The 17,755-nt window shown below is 53.8% G+C and overlaps 8 protein-coding genes across 8 annotated transcripts; 6 read left to right on the top strand and 2 right to left on the bottom strand.

Moving 5' to 3' along the window:
- Positions 1-636: 636 nt before the first annotated feature.
- Positions 637-1,505, top strand: DICSQDRAFT_172695 (WD40 repeat-like protein; the record flags this gene model as incomplete). Its single annotated transcript, XM_007368457.1, has 2 exons — positions 637-970; positions 1,021-1,505. The coding sequence occupies 2 exons, from the start codon at positions 637-639 to the stop codon at positions 1,503-1,505; spliced, it is 819 nt and encodes a 272-aa protein (XP_007368519.1).
- Positions 1,506-3,746: 2,241 nt separating this feature from the next.
- On the bottom strand, positions 3,747-4,176 carry DICSQDRAFT_36326 (uncharacterized protein; the record flags this gene model as incomplete). Its single annotated transcript, XM_007368456.1, has 2 exons — positions 3,747-4,031; positions 4,084-4,176. Coding segments are annotated over 2 exons (378 nt in total), but the record flags the coding sequence as incomplete, so codon positions are not given.
- A 1,096-nt stretch (positions 4,177-5,272) lies between these two features.
- Positions 5,273-6,061, top strand: DICSQDRAFT_109773 (S-adenosyl-L-methionine-dependent methyltransferase; the record flags this gene model as incomplete). Its single annotated transcript, XM_007368455.1, has 2 exons — positions 5,273-5,578; positions 5,630-6,061. The coding sequence occupies 2 exons, from the start codon at positions 5,273-5,275 to the stop codon at positions 6,008-6,010; spliced, it is 687 nt and encodes a 228-aa protein (XP_007368517.1). The 3' UTR covers positions 6,011-6,061.
- A 513-nt stretch (positions 6,062-6,574) lies between these two features.
- Positions 6,575-6,987, bottom strand: DICSQDRAFT_15254 (signal recognition particle SRP9/SRP14 subunit; the record flags this gene model as incomplete). The annotated part of the gene is made up of 3 exons (XM_007368454.1): positions 6,575-6,712; positions 6,775-6,852; positions 6,916-6,987. Coding segments are annotated over 3 exons (288 nt in total), but the record flags the coding sequence as incomplete, so codon positions are not given.
- A 292-nt stretch (positions 6,988-7,279) lies between these two features.
- DICSQDRAFT_148922 (mitochondrial carrier) lies at positions 7,280-9,042 on the top strand (the record flags this gene model as incomplete). The annotated part of the gene is made up of 13 exons (XM_007368453.1): positions 7,280-7,307; positions 7,403-7,477; positions 7,540-7,544; positions 7,613-7,695; positions 7,751-7,819; positions 7,902-8,045; positions 8,120-8,196; positions 8,255-8,288; positions 8,345-8,414; positions 8,474-8,527; positions 8,672-8,745; positions 8,824-8,957; positions 9,020-9,042. 13 exons carry the CDS (start codon positions 7,280-7,282, stop codon positions 9,040-9,042), a joined length of 870 nt encoding a protein of 289 aa, XP_007368515.1.
- Positions 9,043-10,633: 1,591 nt separating this feature from the next.
- DICSQDRAFT_128707 (uncharacterized protein) lies at positions 10,634-11,950 on the top strand (the record flags this gene model as incomplete). The annotated part of the gene is made up of 11 exons (XM_007368452.1): positions 10,634-10,737; positions 10,838-10,874; positions 10,940-10,953; positions 11,005-11,046; positions 11,105-11,161; positions 11,211-11,232; positions 11,311-11,392; positions 11,553-11,587; positions 11,648-11,811; positions 11,867-11,906; positions 11,945-11,950. The coding sequence occupies 11 exons, from the start codon at positions 10,634-10,636 to the stop codon at positions 11,948-11,950; spliced, it is 603 nt and encodes a 200-aa protein (XP_007368514.1).
- Positions 11,951-14,265: 2,315 nt separating this feature from the next.
- Positions 14,266-15,041, top strand: DICSQDRAFT_139140 (uncharacterized protein). Its single transcript, XM_007368451.1, has 3 exons — positions 14,266-14,368; positions 14,427-14,454; positions 14,527-15,041. Exon 3 carries the CDS (start codon positions 14,719-14,721, stop codon positions 14,974-14,976), a length of 258 nt encoding a protein of 85 aa, XP_007368513.1. The 5' UTR covers positions 14,266-14,368; positions 14,427-14,454; positions 14,527-14,718; the 3' UTR covers positions 14,977-15,041.
- Positions 15,042-15,521: 480 nt separating this feature from the next.
- On the top strand, positions 15,522-17,331 carry DICSQDRAFT_172690 (uncharacterized protein; the record flags this gene model as incomplete). Its single annotated transcript, XM_007368450.1, has 7 exons — positions 15,522-15,630; positions 15,756-16,018; positions 16,067-16,391; positions 16,486-16,628; positions 16,922-16,974; positions 17,053-17,188; positions 17,251-17,331. 7 exons carry the CDS (start codon positions 15,522-15,524, stop codon positions 17,329-17,331), a joined length of 1,110 nt encoding a protein of 369 aa, XP_007368512.1.
- Positions 17,332-17,755: the final 424 nt, after the last annotated feature.

Genomic DNA, 17,755 nt, shown 5'->3' with positions numbered 1-17,755 from the left:
CTTCGTCTCACTTGTCTCCCCGTCTATAGCCCATACAAGACATATTTCGTGCGGATTTGAGTGACAAAATAGTTGCATAGGTACCCCATGAGGTAACTGTGACGAAACAACGACTTTCTACAGAAGATTTATACCCATATTGGCGATTTCGCCTCAAAATCGCTCGATTTCGGTGGGAAAAAATGCGGAGTCAATTTATAATGACCTTTTTGAATATGTAGGGTGTTCAAAGGCGTGTCAGAGCTCGAAACCAAAGGCAGACGTTGAGCAGATAGCTGAGAAAAGCAGAATCGCAGTACCAGAAATCGTGTTCATAATCGCTTTGCGACATGGGGTGGTCAGAGTACAGGTCGATTATGAGGTGATTAAGGCTCTCATAATCACTCCATAATCGCTCTCAGAATCGCCCCGTAATCGCGAACTCTGACCACCCCTACTTGTGAGTTTCATGCAGCGACCATCATCTTGAGCTGGACGTTGAATTGAGTAGCTGGCAAACCCGGGCACGACTCCGTTGTCACCGTACTTGACATCTCGCCAGACGGGCGGTGGGTAGCAACCGCCTCCGAGGATTCCACCATCATCCTCTGGGATGCCCAGGACGCATCCATCTCGCAAGAGTGGTTTGCGCATGACATGGATGTCTCGGATCTCGCATTACTGGCAGACGGCCGACACCTCGCGTCTGCAGGTCGAGAAGGGAAGGCGGCGATCTGGGACATCAGCGGCAGCGCACACCAAGTCGCCGCCCTCCAACTCGCACTCTTCAGACGCCTCACGTGGTCCAGCAACGGTGCTTGCGTCGCGTCCGAAGACAACCGCATGACTATACAAATATGGACGGACGAGCGTTCCAGAAGCTACCCCTTGACCGTGCCAGGACAAGACATGCCGAGCCGCGCGCATTCTCCGCTGACGGACGCTGGCTTCTGGCCTACGATCGGCACGGCTGTCATGTTTGGGATGTGGTGTCTGGCACATGCGCGGCGCTCGAAGGCGGATACGATCGACCGTCCACAGCCACGTTCAGTAGCTCGAGTACACACGTTGCTGCTGGGCATGAAGACGGGAGCGTCCGCGTCTGGGACATGGCGACTAGACAGGAGCCTCTGCATTGGCAGGCGCACGCCGAGCAGATCCTTGATATGGCCTTCTCCCCGGACGGACGGCTGCTCTTGTCAGCGTCGCCATGGGAGAAGACGGTGAGGTTGTGGAATGCGCACACAGGTGCGATGGTGAGGTCGCTCGAGGGACATGCGCACTGGGTGTGCAAGGTGTGCTTCTCTCCGTGTGGGAAGTACATTGCCTCTGCATCTGAAGACGAGACGGTGAGGGTTTGGAGGACGAGCGATGGGGTGTGCTTGGCGACCCTCTCTGACCACGGTGGGGAGGTCCTGCAGGTCGCGTTCACTCCTGATGGGACAATGTTGTGGTCTGCGGCCCACAATGGAACTGTCTTGGGTCGTCCGCTACGGGAGATCATTCCAGATGAAATCGAACCATAGATATAGTACACTTATGATCCCCGTTACGTTGTGCAGCCCATATTTACATCAGAACGTATGTATGTTGACCGCTGGTACAGCCTCCGAGTCGATCTCGATTATCGTACTGTGTAGCCTCGTTTGGTTATGCATCACTACCATTCCCGGCGTGGGGACTTTCCCTGTGTGCTGTACCTGTCGAACATACACCTTCTCTCGTCAGACAGATAGTAACAAAATCCACCAGCTTGCCGCCGGTCCAGATCATTCCTGGAGAATCCCTATTACGGGGCGGCACCGTAGCAATCGAAGGCCATTCGACCTGCACGCATGGCATGGCCGACAGCGACCGATAGGCTCTGCGATCCCTGCGTCCGGCCATGCGTCGAAGGACCTGCAATATCCGCATGGTGCTATCGAGTCGAACCCGTCGTATGACCTTTCGAGCTCTCGTTGAGCGTGCTCTGAATGTGGCCGTTTCAGACATGGGGCAGCGTATTACACAATCACGAGCAAGATTTTGAATTACAGGACAAATGATGACTATGACACGACACAGAACCATGTTGCCAAGTTCTGATTCAAACGTCGCCCATCCATTGATAAACCGTGGACGTAATTAGGCGAGAACAAAATTGAACGTCTAGCCAACATTGAACAGGACGTTCCGGACCAAGTACACGAGTCCCTGTGCTGGTAGAGACTACAACGAAAGGTTTGCAACCCTCTCGTTGTAGTCTACTCCTGTGCTCATGTCATGCTGTGATCACTATGAGATACGTCAGCGTAGAGCCAACGACGAACATGCGTGGATTTTGCATGCCTCCGAGTCCTGCCGCCTGCGGGATACTATCAAGTCGTCCGTTGTCCCCCGATCCTACTCCTGAGAGGGCTTCGCTTCTCTTCAAGGTCTGTTCCAAGATTTTGGAGTCTTCGGCCAAGCCCAGCCACAGGGAATCGTCCGAGTGTGCCTTGGCCACCTGAGACTTGACAAATCCAACCACTTCCGTGACAGCCTCCAGCAGGTCACCAGGGGCTTGACTCCGAGCGTACGCGGACTCGCACAAATACGGAAGAATGAGGCTGAGGGAGCTCACCATGTCAGACATGGAAATGAGTGAGATCCTCAATTGACCCCTAGTGATTGCCAGTAGTAACTCCTTCCGAAGAACGCCCATCCGGAAAATGCATGCGATCAACGTCTCGACTTCCTCTTGCGACCTTTCCCACGAAGAGACCGGTGCGAAGCAGCATTGTACCAATATCCATAACAGTATGAATGCATCACCCCAGTCAACTAGCCTGTCGTCGGAGGGGCGTAGCTCCTCGCATAACCATCTTTCCACCGCTACGGCAGCTGCCATGGTAGGAGTCACTTGACGAAAGCTTCAAAAGACACGCACCATAGCGAACCAACTTCCACGGTATGACCTCGAGTTCGGCTGTGTCGGATGAGAATAACACTGCCAAGAGCTGAAGGCATCTCCTGCGCGAACCGGCTTCAGCATCTGGATCTGTCGCTATGGCGACTAAAGCCAGGAGTAGTCTATGATTAGGCAGTATCCATATGGCGGGGGCCGCGGGGGCTGTTGTGGTGGATAATTCTCCAGACGTCGAGATCAAATAATAGGGCATAACGTGTCTCATTGCACGACGAGAACATCAGCGCATGAGCTAGAAAGTCGGGAGAACGCGCGGAGGCTAATCTTGGTCTGCGAGAATAACCCCAGCTGTAGCGGAGAGATGATTTGCATCCATGTTACTGGAATACGCCTCGATGATCATGTCAACGTCGAGTTCCAAGGAGGACCCCTTTACTATGCTCTGCTCACGAGCAGACCATGTAGGTGAGCTCATCGAGGACCAGCTCTGGCGCATAGTCCAGTGACGCAAACGCAGGAACAAGGATTGGGCACGCTGGGGCGAGCGCTCGAGGGTTTCGAGGTATAGAGTATAACGATAGAGAAACCGGAACACAACGGAGTGAAGTACGCCGACAGTGTCTCTGAGGCGCTGCTTGGTGCGGAATAATGCATAGGTTGGAGGGGAGAGGTAGCAGCAGTCGCTCCAGATAATGGGCATGACCGTCGTGACCGCGACGAACAGCACGACGACGCAAACAAGGACGCTCGCGACGACGGCAACTAAACGGTGAAGGTTCCAGAGGAGAACGAGGAGGCCAGCAAAGTGGTTCAACCTGTACTGGCGGAGTCGCGCGATCTCCGCAGCGGTTCCCGAAAGTCCAGTCTGGTATTCGTGCAGCCACTGTTTGACTAAGATACCGATAGAAGCGGAGCCGAGACTGCATATGAGCGCCGAGAACCAGAGGATGTTGAGGGCGACCGCCCAGGACTCGACTGGAGGCGGCGGAACGTTTGTGAGGGGGATTGCCGGTTGAGTAGCATTGACGAAAGGAGGGTTCACGGAGAAACTGTTGAGCTGGAACGAGATTTGCTGTAACACAGCGACGGTGGGGTCTGGGGTTGGTTGCAAAAGCAGATACGATTGGACATTAAATGCAGTGACGATGGCCGAAAACAGACCCGCCTAGAAGACAGATATGTGATCAGTGACGACCTTGAAACGAGGTACCACGTACGTAGACAAGGAGCATGTCTATTTCCTCATTCCATCTCTTGACCAGCGCGTCGCTGTAGCCCTGGACGATCTTGGCAGTACTCGCAAAGGCCTTCTCCTTTTCGGCCTCTGTGTAAGTCTCCCTGAACTCCTTCCTTAATGCCTGGATGTGGACAGACTTCAGTATGATTTGATAGCACACGTGCTCCAGAACCACCTTCGAATCGGGTATCTTCCACGGAAGAGCCCCACTGCACACTGGCAGGCTTCCTTGTCCCTGCTGTCACAGTTCCGGCATCATGTAAGCGATTGGTTCATGCCCAACCTCAACACTGTACGTACCGCCTCGACTTGTGAATCTCTCTGCTGCCCCGTCAATCCCGGATTGTCGGAGACTCTGTTGGATATATCTTGACTTTGTCCTTGACCCCGACCAGGCATAGACGGCGAAACGTTGCCCACATGCTCTACCTCGATGCTATTGTGTGACGCCATGATGTCTCAAGGGTGGATAGTGCACTTGTCAGCCACCCTTCAGCTATTCGATGACATCGGAGAGGACTGACCTGGAGTTATCAGTGCTAGCGGGGTCAGAGGACAAAGGTGCGGGTCTCCAGCTTTGTGACGGCTAATATATCTAGCAGCGGGGGACTCCGCCCGAACCTTGATTCCCAAGGAACCTCGTGGCGCCGCTGAGGACACAGCAAGTTCAGTTTGCGCCCCTAGTAATCTCATGGTTGTGACTAAAAAGAAGCGCCGGCGTCGTCGGCATGTTTGAGATCCCATTGGCTACTACTGGTCAGGAACTACCGGCTTCATGCAAGCTCTGCTAGGAATGACAGCTGCATCAAAATGTTTGGGCAAGAGCACCAGACAATAGGTGAGCCGATGCGAGTTCGTAGAGGCGACAAGAGACGCACCTTATCTCTTCGTCTGCTTGCCGTATCTGGACGCCACAGCCAAAAACTGCCATAGAACGATCCCATGATACGCCCTCAATCAAGGCGGTGTCGTAACACCGCCCGCGTTCCTATCGATGCTTACTTCCCACCCACCTTCCAACCTGACAGTCGCAGTCGTGCTTGCATATACATATTCCATCCACGGCGATCGACGACGTCCTCAGTCGAGCGCGCAAGGCCAACCACATCCCTCCAACAGGCCCGTATACCTGAACTCGAGCACCCACCCGCACCGGCAACTCACGAAAGATGGCCACCGAAGCCCCTCCAGACCTCGCCTCCACTCTTTCCCCAGAAGAACTCAAAGCGATCATCGCACGTGGCTACGACACCATCGCCCCCCAGTACCTCGCATGGTCCGGCCCACGCCCCACAACGACGCGCGCCGCGTACGTCGCGCAGCTCCTCGACCTCCTCGACCCTGGGGCGTCCATTCTCGAGCTCGGTTGTGGCGCGGGCGTGCCTACGACGCAAACGATCGCCGCGCACCCCAAGAAGTTCCACGTTACCGGGGTGGACATCAGCGCCGCCCAAGTCGCACTCGCGCGCGAGCATGTAAAGGTGCCGGAGGAGGAACGGGCCGCGGAGGAGGAGCGAGTGAGAGAGATAGGGAGGGGGAGGGTGGCGTTTGAGCATGCGGACATGGCGAAGCTGCACTACGAGGAGGGGAGCTTCGAGGCGGTGCTCGCGTTCTACTCGATCTTTCACCTTCCGAGGGAGGAGCAGCCAGCGATGATAGGAAAAGTGGTGAAGTGGCTAAAGCCTGGGGGATATTTGTTGTTGAACATGAACACGAAGGACGAGGTGGTCCATAGGGAGGACTGGATGGGTGCGCCGATGTTCTCGTTCGGGATTGGGGTGGAGGGGAATAGGAGGGCGTTTGAGGAGTACGGGAAGGGGTTGAAGATACTGGTGGACGAGGTGGCGGTAGAGAAGGTCGGGAGGTTCGAGGAGACATTCCATTGGTTTTTCGCGCAGAAAGAGTAGGGAACAAGGACGAAATTACCTGAGTCTGGGCATTGAACATCCCGCGGAGACATGCACGATTCCTCAGAGGGCTTCACAGGTGTACTGTGACAAGATCATTGTGCTATCGTCTGTTCGATTGCAGCTATCACTGCTGGGTTTTTGGATGGGCACAATGAGTCGTCGTTCACTTCAAGATCGACTATAGATCACGATGACATTTATCGTCTGTCGCGAAGTGAACCTAAACTCACTGTACTCACCTCATTTACAATCAATGAAATGAAGACGTACCTCGAGATCTCATACACACGCTCTGACCCCTAGCCTGGCTCAACCGCCCCTGCAGAGATAGTATCGCAGCCGACTGTATCGAGTGGCCACTGGGATTGTACAACATTGCGACAAGAGAGCGTATGCAGATAGTCCTGACCTGAGCGTTTCCCAACAGCAGTTCCCTCTTTCACGGATTCCAATCTCGCCACAGGACTACTTTTTCTTCTTCGGCTTCTTTTTCTTCACCCCTCCTCCCGCTGGACCAGAAGGGGCCGGGACTGAAGCCGGCGCGGCGGTATCTTGAGGCTGGGGGGTGTCTTGCCGTGCGGCAGAGGGCACGGTCGACGCCTGCGTCGGTCGTCTATTTTGCATCTTCTGCATCAGGGAGAGGTTGAGCGCGTCGAAGCGATTCAGAAACACAGATGAGTGCGTCTTGAACTTCAGACACTGTCATCGTGGTGCTATACTGTCAAGATCGGCAAACAAGATAGATAACAGAAGGTGCGCACTGTCGTGTTGTCCGTGATCTTCAAAACCAGCTTCCCTGCCCCATCCGCCCCTTGCCTCCACTTCACACAATATCTCGTCTGATGTCAAAGATTCTGGGGGTCAGACGCGCGTCAGTAACGAGCAGGATAGAGAGCACGTACGGTGTTGGGCGACTTTTCATAGAGAGCCTCTGCTGCCTCTTGGTATTCCTGCCAAGACGAGATGTAGACCATGGCAGGAGTAGCGAGCAGTCTGCCTCGCCCACGGCCCTGCCTGGCGTAATGCGTCACGGGTAACGGGGTCACTTCCTGAGACCGCATCGTGTGACAGGCGCTGTCACAGCCGGGGAAGAGCGGCGGAAGACAGGCCCGAATGGCCGAGACCCCACACGATCACGTCGTTTTTGTCCCCAACGTCCGATACTGCGTTCGTTACGACTCGACTGCGACGCACACGACCTCCGACTCGGCCTTCTCTGTCTCGCACTACTATATAGCACCTGTTCGCTCCTTGCACCTCAACATCATGGCTGACACAACTCTGCAGAAGAAGCGTGAGTCCTCGTCTCCAACTCGCGGTGTACGCGAAGGGGTTGGGCGTGTATTCGGATCTTAGCTGACTCGATTCCTGTGTCGCATTGCTCTGCAGCCCTCCCGTTCGTCGCAAACTTCGCGGCCGGTGCCATTGCGGGTATCTCTGAAATCCTTACATTCTATCCTCTCGGTGAGTGGTCGATTTCTTGCGTGCCGACCCTGATGAGTCCTGAACGAGCGACGCGCCTTCAGATGTCGTGAGTACTCGTGCTGCACATGTCCCGGTTGACAGTCGCTCACGCGGTGAGCGTCGTGATTCGTTCAGGTTAAGACGCGTATGCAGTTGGAAACAGGCAAGAGCAAGCAGGGCGTAGTAGGAGCGTTCCGAACGATCATCAAGGAGGAAGGGTACGTCTACCTATGCTCCTCGGTCCACCCCATGCTCACGTCGGACACACGTCAGTTTCGGCCGACTCTACCGCGGACTCGTTCCCCCGCTGCTCATGGAAGCACCCAAACGCGCTACGAAATTGCACGTCCTCTCCTTCGCTCCGTCGCTTGCGGCCTTAAGCCTTTGACTAACTCCGCGCCTGCCCCGCCCTCGACTCATGTAGCGCCGCGAACGACTTCTGGGGCAAGCAGATCCTCACACTTGCTGGAGACAAGAAGATGACGCAGCCGCTCGCGATCGCGACGGGTTGCGCGGCGGGCGCGACGGAGAGCTTTGTCGTCGTGCCATTCGAGCTGGTGAAGATCAAGTGCGTGCTCTGACGTCATCGTTGGTAGGTTCAGGTTGTCGTGTGGGGTCCTAAATGCGGATGGACGCGTCTAGGTTGCAGGATAAGGCGAGCAAGTACGCTGGTCCGATTGATGTTGTGAAGCAGGTGGTGAAGAACGATGGTCTGCTCGGTGCGTTTAGCGTCAGCAATACCTCGCTGTGCAGTGTTGATAGGCGTTTTGTGCTCAGGTCTGTACGCGGGCATGGAGGCTACCATGTGGAGGTTAGTATTATGTTCGCACCATCCCCCTGTATGAAATTATACTGAGTTTCACGTAGACATTTCTGGTGGAATGGAGGATACTTCGGGTGCATTTTCCAAGTGCGGGCGCTGCTGCCGAAGCCAAAGGTTCGTGAGTTTACCTATTATACGATCTCACGGTACTGAGATTCTGGTACATCATACAGGATAACAAAACACGCCTGCTGAACGATCTCCTCGCCGGTACAGTCGGTGGTCTCGTCGGTACAGCCATTAACACCCCGTAAGCACGTAGCCTGTAGTATGCGTAACGTATCCTGATCGAGCGAGCATCCTAGGTTTGACGTCAGTGCAGCTCCATTAATCATTTGACTTTGTCTAAACTCATGGCCGTGCGCATATAGGTGGTGAAGTCGCGCATACAAGGCGCCAGCAAGGTACCCGGCGTCGTCCCCAAATACAACTGGACATACCCCGCGTACGTCCGGCTTCCTTGATTTCTCTCTGTAAAATAGGTTTTACATCTCGTGTTGATCCCTGACATTGAACTGAGCAGTTTGGTCACAATCTTCCGCGAAGAAGGGCCCGCGGCGCTATACAAGGGTTTTGTGCCTAAGGTTCTCCGTCTGGCACCTGGAGGCGGTGTCCTCTTGCTCGTGGTAGAGTTCACGCTCAACATCTTCCGTCAAGGTCCGTCTCCTTCCCTCCATCGACGCTGATGTGGTAGTAATGTCCGTCCTGATTTTTTGTAGCTCTTGGCCCGCCATACGTCTGAGCTGGCTTCGGACTTGAGCGTGCCGGACACCAGTATCATAGGACCGCCATGCTGCTAGTGCTGATATCTTTGGAATACGGACTGGCATCCAGGACGCTTGTACGTGTCCCTAGTCGTATTGTTGTAGATTAATTCCAGACACGTCCGCACAATCTACCCCGCATGCTTCCAACACGGAAATCACAGGAGACACTCAATTCGTGTGCTCGCGAAGTAGTGCATTATTCCTACGCTACTCCCACGGTCGGAACGGCTTCAGACGAGTAACCAAAACGAAGAGCTCCGGACACAGCCGGCACGGGACACTTGTATGTACATTCGTTCTCCTATTGCAGTAAATGTCGGAGATATTTCAACATCTGTCCGACGCCGTTTATCCGCTGCATCTACAGATTGATACAGCTCTTCGGATCTCGGATCGTTGTGTCCATGCATGCGGGTGACACCTGAAGACGCGCATGGGAAGGATCTTGCGGTGAACGCTTCACCTGCGGAGGCGCACGCATGGGAAACACTGGTGAGGCCTTAGCTTGATTGCTCTCGGGACGGCGCATCTCTTCCAACACGGCGGAGCACTGCCTTCATCGAAGTGGCGAACGTGGCCCGCTGTCCATAGTTCGCGTCCTGATCCGGCTGCCAGGTTCGCATCGGACCAGGCCCATGTACTACTGGACTTGCCCTCCCGTGGTATGGTACTAGGCTGTTGTCTGCGCTGTACCTCCAGACGCCCCTTAACTAGTCACTGACGCGAGGTGTGGCGAAGGGCTCAGTCATGAACGTTTGAACCGTTGCCAGTGGGGACAGACGTCAAACTATGCATATGCATGGAAGGGCTCTGTCCACCCGAGGCACGATAACTCTGACGGAACCCAATTTCCCAGCGAATGTAGTAATGGATGGACCACTATGAAGCCGGCATCCTGTAGAGGGCATCTTCGATCAAAATGATTCTTCCAGGTTGCCACCATCTGGCGATGCACTGTCACCATCCAAGTGTACGTATACTTATGAAGGCAGTGTTCCCATAGAGCATCTTCGATCAAAAGATCTTGCCAAGTCAGCTGGTCGTGCCACCATCTTTCGATTCTTCTCCACGAAGACCTCCTCCCCCCTATAGGAATACATGTTGCACTCTTATATCAGTATGACGCAAGGGCTACCAATGGTGTGTTCTTATCCACGCTACCTGAAACTTCTGAAGCCGGTTCGACGAAGACATATCTGACCGAGGCAGTTCATGACAGATAGCTCTTTGGCCGATGTCTCATGACCTTCTTCAGATGGCTATAGCCTAACAAGGAGCCCAAAGGCTGCACTCGTAGGTGTCGGAACGGAGAAATGGCGTGCCGCTGATAGCTCCATGATGCTCATGTCCTAGATTGCCTGACGAGAACCGGCTGATGAGGACGGCACGGACGTGCACCACTGTCAAAGCGACAGTCGTGGTCTTAGTAGAGATGCATCCTTCAACAGTGTTGTTGGAGCCTCGTGAAGTACCGCCGTCGGCTGATGCCTCGAGGACACATAAATACGCCTATCACCTCCTTTGCCTCCCAACGCTCCACCCAACTGGCCTCAACTGCAGTCATCGATGTCCTCCAATGCGACTTCCACAGTTCCAACATCACTCCCATCTGTTCCATCGCTAGATAATACATTCGGAGCCGTACTGATTGGGACGTTCCTCGGGCTCATGTACGTCTCGTATGATTAAGGATTCAGATGGGACTTCGCTAACAAAAGTGTCTGGAAGTTTGTATGGATTGACGTTACACCAGACACTGACGTACTTCAGAGTGTATACTGCGGACGCCTCCCTGATGAAGTTCATGGTTAGTTTGATCTAATGCGCTCCATAGATACTCGATCTGACCATCTACCTCTTTCTTCCCCTCAGATAATGTGCCTGGCGTGAGTCCTTCAAGGCCGCTCTTCGCACCGTTGGCTGTTGATGTTTCCAAGACTGCTGGATGCAGGAAACGCAGTCGTTACCATGCATGCTTGGTATGTTATTGGACGGGCTGATAAATCGTGATTGGCACTCACACCATGTGATCACAAGCTATTACTACCTCGTCACCAATTATCACAATCCATCGGCCCTCCCCTATGGTGTTTGGTAAGCCCTGTGAACAAGCCTAACCCCTGACCGTTACAATTGATGTCAGCACTCCATACACTACCATCAAGGTCTGTTCGAGTACGTGAACTAAACTCCATCCCATTGCAGTATGTCTAATAAGATCACTTTGTTCATCTCCACTTCAGGTATTGTCGGTACTCATGGTTAATGTCGCACCCCCTACTCTCCCGTCATCCGCTGATCCTATCACTTTCTCAGGCCGCAACGGTCTGTGTTGCTCAACTGTACGCTTCCTTGCCTCCTGTCATGTAGCAGCCTAATCGGTGATTCATACGGTTTGTATGTCAGGTTCTATGTTCGGCGGGTGTATCTACGTGGGTACCGTCTTTGATGCTCACCTCTGCGCCCCTTTGATTGAAATCTATAGTTGGTCCTGTATATCGTTACGTTGCAGTCGTCGCTGTGAGTAAATCTCTTCGAACCCCATGTCCTATTTCAGCAAATTCAATATGCCCCGCACAGGCTATGTGCACATTTGGGGCTGTCGGTATGCATCAAACAATCGTTGCAGTGGCCATCTTGCTGACAAGCCTCTGTAAGGCATTGGGGCAGGTTTGTGGATCTCTTCTAGCACGCCACAGCTTAAGCGATCTCACTGTATACAATGCAGCGATTAGCGTACAGAGGTGAGTTTGAGTCGTGTTCTGGATATTCACATCTGCTCAATTACCATGCATATAGCTTCAAGTACGCTAAATTCTCTGAGTTCAAGAACTATACTGTACGTGTCTTGACATCACTTGTCCCATATATTTCAAGCATTGACGAAGCGGCCCTTAGCGGATTGGTTCCGCAGGTTTTGGGTTTGCAGTGGCGGCGGACACCGTCCTCACAGTGGCTCTGATAATATTTCTGAGATGTCGTAGTACGACCTTCAAAAGGTGAATTGAATCAGCTTGTCTAGAGACATCTGACACACACCCTAAACTTCCCAAGAACCAAGTCAATGCTCAGCGTACTCATCGTGTACACGGTAAACACCGGTACGTTGACCGATCTGAGTCCACGAACGAAAGTTCGAATTCAATACCCTTCAGGTTTGCTCACAAGGTGGTCAGCCCTGCTCCCCCTGACCTGTATTACTTGTATTGAGCGATCTCTCGCAGCGCAATGAATCTGTTCACCCTCGTAACTGTAAGTAATACGTGTGAGGGAGTTCTTGGCAATAATGACCTACATGATATTCAGGAAGCGCTACATATGGACAACATGATATATATTGTAGCCAATATCCTTGCCATGCGGTGTAAGAACCTCGTTCCTCCATCTTTTCCTGCTTGTTCTTAATCTGTTCACAGCGTATGTGATTGCTGTGCTCACAGTGTATGGCCCTGTCAGAACATGTGTGGTCTGGGACTCACGTTGTTCTACACTAGCGTCAACTCTCGTCGCTCCCTCACCGTTTCCACAAGGGGTGAATCTGACTTCGGCACGTTCGGCCTGGGTACGTCGCAGCAAAACTCGATGCGCATCTCAGCCCGCCTTGAGCATTTCCGTGCTCCGAGGTCTGAAGGACAGGTGATCGACATCACGAGCTGGAGAGCACCTGCTGATGCTGAGATCAAGCATGAAACGCAGAGTCAGGATGGGGACGATGTCATTGGCCGGGAGGGTGTGTAATGCAAGTTGGGCATACAAGAGCAGTCGATTTCCCTGTTATTGACCTATCGAATAGCGACTTGTGACCTGCAAGCAAGAGAGTAGACATCCGTTGCTGGTAGGGAACCATGCATGTATCTGCTCGCCCGCCGGTATGATTTTGAAATGAGCTTGGCCTTTCCACCCTCTACCTGATCTCTTCATCTGAGAGCTTTCATCCCTGTCCCCTGCTTAGGGCTCGGTTTTCGGACTAGCCGCATCGCTGTTCCTCGCCGTTCTCTGTCAAAACCTGTCTATGTATGTGTTTCCTTTCTCTCTTTCACGTGGGAAACATGATAGAATTACTTTGCACAAATGTGCGAGTGAGACTGATCGACATCAGAGCCCATCCCGTGATGCAAGTACCCCCTACACACAAATCGATGTCCCATCCGAGGGGCTCGGAAGACACCATGCGAGAACTTAGTCAACGTAGCTGCGTAGCCTAGACGGGATACTTGCTTGCACTTCATTGAGATTTAGCTATATATATGGAGCACCGGGGGCTATCACATTTCCTCTGGGATGCATGGAATGGAAACCTGTCCAAAGATCCCTCCCGACGGAGTCCCGCAGTTCCCGGACCTACCAGCACCCGGTGGGTTTAGTACCTTGAGTGGGATCACACCGCGGCACACCGGTGACGGCCGCACGATCTTCTACTAAAACATATCCGCTGCGACGACGCATCTGACCCAAACATAATGACCGTGCGGGAATGCTCGCGTAGGCGCCTTCCCCTAATTGTCCCTGGGAACTCGAGCAGAAGCAGCGACGATAACACGGAGAGCGCGTCCTGCGATCGGCCTATTCGACACGAAAGCCTAGACGTCGATGCGCTCGAGCCCCATTCGTGCATGCTCGCATCGCTCGTGGATCCAAGGAACATGTACTAGATGGTGGCGGTGGGTGGTGCCGTAGGGGAGGACCTTGTCAGCACCTCGACCTGCTCAGTGCGCTCGTGCGCTGATGTCCACCTCCATGTGTCCTATCGTGCAACCCTCGCGCAATCTCCAGCTCGGCTGAGAAGTCCTTAGGATCGACATGGTAGGGAACGACGGTTTGGCTATTGGAACAACTGACAGTGGCACCGGGACGGAGATATTTTGCGGGGAGCGTTTGCGAGTGAATGTATTAAAATCGCACGAGACATGTGAACCAGAGAATAAGAGCCACAGCCGGGTACATCAGCGTCTATAGCAGGCGGGTAGCTGGTCTGAGACCTTGCAATGAGAAAGAGCGGTTTAGGACAGCGAGATGAGCGGAGACCGAGACCGAGCGCCATGGTAACATGGACAGAAAGACAACTAATTATCAAGTCTTCGTGTACAAGTATACGACACAGAAAGCACACACTCACCGCAGCGGACTCACTCTCGGAGATTGAAGGAAAGTAATTGCATGCTAGTCATTTGATCGGGAAGTCCATGAGGTGTAGTATATAAGGACTAGCTGCACAAGCCGTAGCTACATGAGATGTCGCCGGCGCACCGTTCGTTATGTCGTTGGGCCAAGTCCAGTTAGGACGAAGCACACATATCCATGCTGGATAAGGGAACCGGTCATTGAACGCAGGATCAGTCCTCATTTGAAAGGGGCTTACTATCGCATGTAAGGGGCCGTCGATGTCGCTAACGAAGGAGACAGTGTCAGGCGAAGCTTGACGTGCGGTACACAAATGACGGAACACCTGAAAGACTTGCCTGCGAAATGTCGAGGAGGGTCCAAGGGACCTGCAGCGGGTAGCAGCACCCACAACCATGCAGCATAGAGTAATTGAAAGGACGAGAGCTAGGACGATCGCTGCGAAGAAGGAAAAGTGAAAGAAGGCAAAAAGACAGAAGAAAAAAATGCATGTATAGACATAGAGGGCTCCTCACGTCGGCAGGAAGATCATGCGACAGACCCATTTGGTTGAAGAAGACGATCACGCACAAGAATTTACAAGCATGCGAGAACGCGAGAAACAACGGGCGGCGGATGGCACTCCAGCGGGAATGAGCAGCCATGACCGCGTACTCTTCCGGTGCGCAGAGCAGATGCAATCAAGAAGCAAGAGAAAGAGGCTAGATGCACAACAGGACTCACACAAGCATCGACAACGCCAGCAGTCGGAAATGACGGCTGCGGGTGTTGTGGGCGTAAGCCAGTGACATAGAGCATTGTCAGAGTCGGAGAACGAAGGAGGTTGCAACGACGCGACGCGTTCCAGGCATCGTAGAGGGGCAGTCGAACAGCGAGGAACACGCCATGTCGGGTGCAGGTGAGCTCTTAAGAGCAGTTGAACGCGGGCGGCAACGAACAGACCACATAAGCAGTACCTGGCTCACGTGACCTCTTTGCCGTTCCGAAGCGCGCGACCAAACGGTCCTTCCCTGTGCGGCGTATACTTCACTGCTAACTCGTTTTCCCGCTGGTTTCGGTACGGCCGACTGCTCCTGAGATACACATATTATAACGCTCCGGGATAACGCTCTGGGATAGCTTAGCTGGAAGAGCAATCGCCTGAAGTTCTGGAGGTCGCGTGTTTAATAGGTTCGCCCCATCAAAGCCTCGCGTTCGTTCTGATCGCCCCGGACCGGCCCACGTTGGCCTTCTTCTCTCTAAGGCTCACATCAGGGGCCGGGTTCAGTATTCCTTCCAAGGAGAAGAAGGCCGAGGAAAACTCCTGCAGCAACGGATCGAATCTGCCGACGACATGGTCCATTACGGAGTTCCTGCGGATCTCCTCGAGTTCCGTGACGAGTTCTTCCCTCAGCCAACCCCAGCCTCCACTACTAGACCGAAACCTAACCTCACGCTGGATGGTAATTCATTCACCGCTCTCATGAACGCCGAGAAGCTATTGGGGAAGACTGTTCGAGCCACATTTGTGAGTTCTGCCTGACAGTACTGATAGACACGACATTGACAGTGGTCGTGGAGTGTTAAGCCGCTGCCGTCAATGTCCACGGTCTTGCTCCAGGACTGAAGATGTCCGAGTGCGGAGAGCGGCCGGATCCCGCCACCATCAATCCCGAAAGCAGGAAGATCGATGCTGCCTTCTACAATGTTGATGATGTCCCGGACGATGGTCGACAGCGCTGGGCCGATCAAATCCTGTCATTAGAATTCAAGCGCGACGATGTCTCCTTGGACCCCTTCGACGAAGAGGAAGAGAACATCTGCAGTACTCCTACTCTGACTCCCAACGCCGTCCGCGGGTAGATCATATCGTACGCCGAGCTCATCTTCGCCGTCCAGCAGCACGTGGCTCTCTTCACGCTCGTCGTCCTCGGTACTCGGATCCGCTTCGTTCGCTGGGACCGTTCTGGAACGGTGGTCACTAGAGCCTTCGATTATGTCCAGAAATGGAATGTGTCTTGCGAGATCCTGTGGCGTATCGGCAACTGCACGATGACGCAGCTCGGCTTCGACCCTAGCGCGACTCGACTGTACCCTGGCCAAGCGGAATACAACCTGATGGACACCGCTGCCGACAACGTCGAGGGTGACGTCGTTGGGACAGAGCACGTTGTCTCTGGATCCAAGCTCCCAGATGGGCATTTCAAGTACATCATGAAGAAAGGTCAGTACTCCTTCCGAGGGCGAATTTGCAGACAGGGATTCTGACCGGTACCGTGATACGTCTCCTTTGTCGTCAAGCCGTCCTACCGGTACAGAGTCCTACATCCTCCGTTCCCTCCTTGATCCTGCGCTCAAAGGACAGGCACGCGCGCCTGACCTTGAGATGCGTGAGCTCGCGCCAAAGGTGCACATCGATAAGAATGAGGAGTTTGCCGAGGACAACAACCCCGTATTGCGGGTATCTCTGAGATCCTGACATTTGACCCTCTCGGTGAGTGGTCAACCCCTTGCGCGCCGACCCCAACGAGTCCTGAACGAGCGACGCGCCGTCCGATGTCGTGAGTACTCATGCTGCGCATGTACCAGTTGACAGTCGCTCACGCGGTCAGCGTCGTGATTCATTCAGGTTAAGACGCGTATGCAGTTGGAGACGGGGAAGAGCAAGCAGGGCGTAGTAGGAGCGTTCCGAACGATCATCCAGGATGCTCCTCGGTCCACCCCATGCTCATGTCCGACTCGGACACGCGTCAGTTTCGGCCGACTCTACCGCGGTCTCGTACCCCCGCTGCTTGGACATACCCCGCGTACGTCCAGCTTCCTTGATTTCTCTCTGTAAAATAGGTTTTACATCTCGTGTTGATCCCTGACATTGAACTGAGCAGTTTGTTCACAATCTTCCGCGAAGAAGGGCCCGCAGCGCTATACAAAGGTTTCGTGCCTAAGGTTCTCCGTCTGGCGCCTGGAGGCGGTGTCCTCTTGACGGAAGATGTTAAGCGTGTGAACTCTACCACGAGCAAGGTCCGTCTCCTTCCCTCCATCGATGCTCATGTGGTAGCAATGTCTGTCCTGATCGTTTGTAGCTCTTGGTCCGCCATACGTCTGAGCTGGCTCCGGACTTGAGCGTGTCGGACATCAGTACCACAACACCGCTGTGCTGCTAGGGCTGATATCTTTGTACTACGGACTCGCATCCAGGACGCTTGTATGTGTCCCTAATCGCATTGTTGTAGATTAATTCTAGATACGTCCGTACAATCTACCATGCATACGGAGACACTGACGAGCGTCACTTCCATGTGCTCGTGAAGTAGTGCACCATTCCAAGGCCGCTCCCACGTCTGGACCGGCTTTACATCATATCTCAACTTCTAGATCCCGTTTATTGCCCTGCGAGGCTGAGCGTCCTGGCAGGCCAAAAGTACATCGTCTGTCTACTTTAGTACTGGTGGTGGTGAGGCGGTGCATCATCGAGCCCGGGTTCGAGCTCGTGCAGACTAGCAGCGCGGGAGGGGAGTAGCGGTGGCAGCTGGTGAAGGGGCAGTGCCGGAGAGATGGCTGTGGCGAGAGTGAGATGTTCGGTAGCGT

This window comes from Dichomitus squalens (genome assembly GCF_000275845.1).
Source record: "Dichomitus squalens LYAD-421 SS1 unplaced genomic scaffold DICSQscaffold_36, whole genome shotgun sequence".
NCBI lineage: Eukaryota > Fungi > Basidiomycota > Agaricomycetes > Polyporales > Polyporaceae > Dichomitus > Dichomitus squalens.
The sequence above is the reverse complement of the archived record's forward strand: the minus strand, read 5'-3'. Positions and strand labels throughout refer to the sequence as shown.

Bases quoted from the DNA above. Each gene is read 5' to 3' on its own strand.
- DICSQDRAFT_139140 (XM_007368451.1), top strand. From the start codon at position 14,719: ATGCGACAGACCCATTTGGTTGAAGAAGACGATCACGCACAAGAATTT.